The sequence below is a fragment of the Amphiura filiformis genome, chromosome 9, assembly GCF_039555335.1.
Source record: "Amphiura filiformis chromosome 9, Afil_fr2py, whole genome shotgun sequence".
Taxonomy (NCBI): Eukaryota; Metazoa; Echinodermata; class Ophiuroidea; order Amphilepidida; family Amphiuridae; genus Amphiura; species Amphiura filiformis.
The window spans coordinates 51607512-51612842 of NC_092636.1; the positions used below are offsets into that span (position 1 = coordinate 51607512).

Here is a 5331-nt window from a genome sequence, read left to right on the forward strand (position 1 = left end):
TCCATTGGTACAAATTGCATGCATAGGATTCTTCTTTACAAAATCAAATTCACAGATGTGGTGATGCAGGTGTCAAACATGTTCATTCTTGATCTTGACGATGAGTTGTATACGAATCTGGCAACTTCACACTAAACGCAGACACATCGCTGTAGAGACGAATCACCAGTCTTCACATCTGTAGTACAGGTAGGTTCATCTGTCGTCACATCTGGTAGATCTCATGATGAATTTGACAGTTTGCATCAGTTGTTCTGAAGCGAAAGCAAGGTGTCAGCTTGCCTTTCGAAGCAAATTAACGTAAACTGATGTTTAGTCTGTGACTTCTGATTCTAACAGCAGACACAGTTTATCAATGGGTCTGGTGAGAATGCTTGTCCTAGTTTTCACTCGCACACGTCGAACCAGTCCATCACTTGCAGGGAGTGTTTCAACCACCCTGCCTAGGGGCCATACGTTTCTGGGAGTAGATTCATTTACAACCATGACGACATCTCCCACCTTGGCATTTCGCTGTGGGTGAATCCACTTTTGTCTTTGTTGTAACTGAGGAAGGTATTCTTTGATCCATCTGCGCCAAAACAGGTCTGCCAGATACTGGACTTGCCTCCACCGACGCTTGGCATACTGACTCAGCTTTCCTGCAGCAGCGGCTGGTGGTAAGATCATGTCACTCTTTAGTTGAAGAAGGTGATTTGGTGTAAGTGGCTCTAAGTCAGATACTTCTCCTGGAACACTGGTGAGTGGTCGGCTGTTAACTATGGCTTCTATCTCACACAGTAATGTACGAAGAGAGTCATCTGTTAGTGTTTGTTCCTTTATAACAGAGTACATCACTTTCCTGATTGTCCGTATTTGACGTTCCCAGATGCCTCCATGGTGACTTCCTGCTGGTGGATTAAAGGTCCACTCAATCTCTCTTTGCAGAAGGTAGTCATGGATTCTGTCTTGATTCAAGCTGCAATTTCTCGGCGTAACTCTCTTTCTGCCCCTATCAAATTGGTGCCATTGTCAGAGCGGATCTGTTTCACTTGGCCTCTTCTGGACACGAATCGTCGTATGACATTTACGCAGGCATCGGTATCCAAAGACGCTGCCATTTCAATGTGTATGGCTTTGGATGCAAGGCAGACGAACACTACACCATATCGCTTGACTATACTACGGCCTTGTTTAACTTCTAGTGGACCGAAATAGTCCATTCCAACTCTTGAAAATGGTGGCTCTCCTGGAGTGACTCTGTCTTTGGGAAGATCACTCATCATCTGCTGTTGTACTTTTGCATTCCTCTTTCTGCAGGTGATGCAACTGTTGATAACCTTTCTAGCTGCTGCATTAGCATTTGTTATCCAGTACTTCTTATGCAGGTGAGCCAACATGTGGTTTCTGCCCCCATGTCCAGTTGCTTCATGAACGTCATGTAAAATCAACTTTGCAATGTGGGACTTCTTTGGTATGATTGATGGAAATTTTGTCTTTTCAGGTAGAGCTGACTTAGCCAGTCGACCACCTACTCTGATTACTCCATCTTCTATAAATGGATTAAGTCTGTAGAGAGGACTTGCTTTCTTAATCTTGCTAACTTGTCGCAATTTGTCTTCTGGCTGACTGTCATTACTTCTCAATTGCAGCTCTTTTAGTGTCTTAATTTCTTCTGGATATGCCTTGGTTTGGACATATACTATTACAGCTCTTTCTGCTTCTTGCATGTCAGCAACATTAAGCAAATCTGTAATGTTGCCATGCTCTTCATTCTCATCATTCTTTCTACCATCATCATCTCCATTATCAACTCTATCATCAACTTTATCATCATCTCTATCATGACAGATCTTGCAGAGATGTTTCTTGACTCTGAGGATCCATGCAACACAACGACAAAGTTGATACCATGAGGAGAATCGTGTAAGTAGTTTCTCCATTGTATCTGTTGCTTCTTCTGTCGACGCTGTGTTGACTACTAATTTCTTTTTAACTTCTGGATCATCAGCTAGCTCTTCAGCGCTGTTTCCAATGGTAGTCTTTGGCCACTGGTTTTCTGCTTTGTGTAAGAAGTCTGGACCATCAGTCCACCTTCTATTCTTGAGGACGCAATCAACGGCTAAGCCCCTTGAGCAGTCGTCTGCAGGGTTTGAGCTGGTTCCTACATACTTCCATTGGTGTGGCTGGGAGCCATCTCTAATCAATGCGACTCGATTAGCCACAAAGGTGTGGAATCTGGCGGTGTCATTGTTAATATACTTGTTTGATGCTTCTACTTTGTTTAGGAATTGTCCTTCACTCACACTTCTCTCTGGCTTGTCATCAATGATTCGCTCATTGAACTCAGCATTGTAGAGTTTCTCTAATTGCTGGTCAATAGTGTCATGTGCCTTAATTCTGTGGATGACTGATGTCCTTTTGTGTTCTTTATTTTTGACACCATACACTGTCCATCCGAGTCTAGTTTGGCAGGCGAAAGGTCCTTCACCTTGGCTATTTACTACATGTATTGGCTCAAATGCCTTAGGCACATTATTTCCTATGAGGAGACCAATATGGCATTGAGATTCATCATTTAATCTTCCTAGCTTAACTTCTTCCATATAAGGAATTGCATCAATATCATCCTGGTTGATAATGTCAGCCAAGTCACCAGGGATCTTATCTTGTGTGTATGCCTTTGGAAGAGAGATGATATTATTTCTGTTCATGTCAGAAACTTCTAAATCTTGGATGATTTCACTGTCTACTATGATATCATCTGTTATGGTTTCAATTTCCAGCCTGGTTTTCTTGCCTTTAACATGTAGTTCCTTTTGCAGCCTTTCAGAACAGAATACAGCATCACTGCCGTTGTCGAGATAGGCGTATGTTTCTACAGACATTCTGGAAACTCTTGAGTAGACTATGACTGGTATTATTGTGGGATATGATTCACTAGATTTAACTCCGGCGCCTGTAAGCCCACATGTCTGATTGGCAACTTCACCAGACTTCTTTGTCTCTTCCTGTTTCACATGCAGCACTGTTGGATGGCGCTTTTTACATGTCTTGCAGGTAAGCTTGTATTTGCAGATTTTACTGTAATGTGTTGCTTTCTTTAGGCAGCCAAAACAAACTCCCAACTCTCTTAGATACTGCAACCGGTCACTTATAGGCTTTTCCTTCAATTTGTTACAAATTTCCAAAGTGTGATCTTTACCCTTGCAATATGTACACGGCTTGTCGGCTCCTGGGCTACTTGACGACACATTTGGCCTGGCTCCTGGACTATATGACATTACATTTGGTCTGGCTCCTGGACTATTTGATGTCACACTTGCCGACACAGCTTCTGTGTTTGTTGCTAGATTTCTTCTAGCTTTATAAGTCTGATAGTTTGGGTTTTTACCCTTTCTTCCTTCTTAGTACTATCTTCCTTCTCCGTCACACTTCTACCGTAGGCAGCATTAGTTGCGATTCTAGCCTGTTTTTCTAGGAAGGAGGTGAAGTCTTCAAATGTTACCACTTTGTTTCTTTCTTCTTCTACATAATCTACTTGTCTCCTCCATCTGTCTCTCATACTATATGGTAACTTCATCATCAACATTCTAATGTTTGCTGTACTTTTGCAACTCATTAGTATAGCCCAGGCTGGTCATGGTATTTTTGCATTCTAACAAAAATAATGACAAATCTTGTAGCCCTGAACTATCACCCTTCACATTCGGCCACTGCCTCATCTTCGCTAAGTAGGCCTCTGCAATCTTGTGCTTATTACCATATTTCCTTTCCAGCAACCTTTTTGCTTCCAGGTAACCAACCTCATCATCCATGTGAATACAACTTTTCACCAAACTGTTGGCTTCACCTCTTGTGTACTGTTCAAGATAGTACAGACGGTCTCTATTGCTTTTGCTCTTATTTTCGATTATGAATTGAAGGCTCGTATGAAAGTAACATACTGAAGCGGGTCTCCAGTAAATGTCTGTAATGTCCGCTTTGGTAGACTAAGCTTGTTTATGTTGTTCCACCAGCAGCCTTGTTAAGTTGTCTTGGTTGCGTGCCAACTTTTCGATACTGGTATCTTTATCTTCTTCTTTCACTTCTGTTGTATGTTGCCGTGGCAACATGACTTGTTTTTTCTTCACATCAGGCTCTGGTGACGAAGTTACTCTATGACCATACTTTACTGATGAAGGCCCGTCGTTCATACTGTTCACTGTACTGTTCTTGACCATACTGTTCATCAATATTTTCATATTTAGTGGCAGACAAATAATGTGGGGGTATTCTGTCCCCTGTACTCTCTGATTCCTCAGGTGCTGCTGCAGGAAACAAGACTTCACTTGGTGGTGGAAAGTTGACTTGCATAACTTGACTGGTTGTTAACCTGCTTCTTGGTTGAACTTGTTGACCTAAATCAGTATGTACTTTACCATCAGTAGTCATGCCCACTGCTGGCTGCTCTTTTGCAGGTCCCAACTCCACATGTGTGTATTTTGGTCTTGCCCCTGGATTTAGTCCTACAGCACCAATTGTATCATTTTTAGCTTGGAACTTGCCGTCAATTTCTTGACTTTCTCTGGTGTTATGGTTCAACCACTGCCTCACTGATGTGTTTGTATCTGGTTGAGCTTCTGTGAGGTCATCAAGCACCGATTTTGGTCTACTTCTTAAGCTCTGGGATTTATGTTCATAATCCTCCAATACATCTATTTTGGCTTGCTGTATGTTTATTTCGGTCTTCATACCACTCTTTTTGTTGTTGTAAGTCCCTTGCCCTTGCTTGGATATTAAATTCCTCACTTTCTAAAGCTTGTTTTTCCTTCATTGCTTTGGCTCGACATTCTAGCTCTACCTTTCGAGTTGCAGCTTGTAATAATGCATATTCTGTACTTTTTGATAATGCATCACTTTTATAAGATCTTCTGCTTCTTAATGATGTTTATGACTCGACATGATGTTTTCGATAGCAATCAAGCGAGCGAATTAACTAAAGCGCGCCGATGCAGGCAACGAAGCGTTTAATACTTTTCTAAAGTGAACAACGGTTCACAAATTTATGTGAGAAACTATCGTAGGACCTGTGTAAAGTGTGCTTTGTGAGGCTACATGTATCGAAACCTGAAATAAATGCGAATGTCAGTATACACGAAACTTCGGCTTGAATGCAGGCCCTACGTTGCTTACCGACGGTGGGGAGAAAGCTCGATCCACTCGTTTATCGTGGCACCGACAGGCGGGAGTAAGCTCTTTGCGCCCGTTTATTGATAACAAAATACCACAAAACTCTTTTTTAGGTAGAAGTCCTGAGTCAGTGTTGTATGATTCTATGAGTTATTCCTGCATGCACTAGCTGTGCAACTG

The 5331-nt window shown here is 42.0% G+C and overlaps 2 protein-coding genes across 2 annotated transcripts; both read right to left on the reverse strand.

Annotated features, from left to right (window-relative positions):
* Positions 1–312: 312 nt before the first annotated feature.
* On the reverse strand, positions 313–834 carry LOC140160135 (uncharacterized). The gene has a single exon (XM_072183413.1). It carries the CDS (start codon positions 832–834, stop codon positions 313–315), a length of 522 nt encoding a protein of 173 aa, XP_072039514.1.
* A 119-nt stretch (positions 835–953) lies between these two features.
* LOC140160136 (uncharacterized) lies at positions 954–3263 on the reverse strand. The gene has a single exon (XM_072183414.1). The coding sequence runs from the start codon at positions 3261–3263 to the stop codon at positions 954–956; it is 2310 nt and encodes a 769-aa protein (XP_072039515.1).
* Positions 3264–5331: the final 2068 nt, after the last annotated feature.

Excerpts from the sequence above, each read along its gene's own strand:
- LOC140160135 (XM_072183413.1), bottom strand. The coding sequence starts at position 834 with ATGTACTCTGTTATAAAGGAACAAACACTAACAGATGACTCTCTTCGT.
- LOC140160136 (XM_072183414.1), bottom strand. The coding sequence starts at position 3,263 with ATGTCATATAGTCCAGGAGCCAGGCCAAATGTGTCGTCAAGTAGCCCA.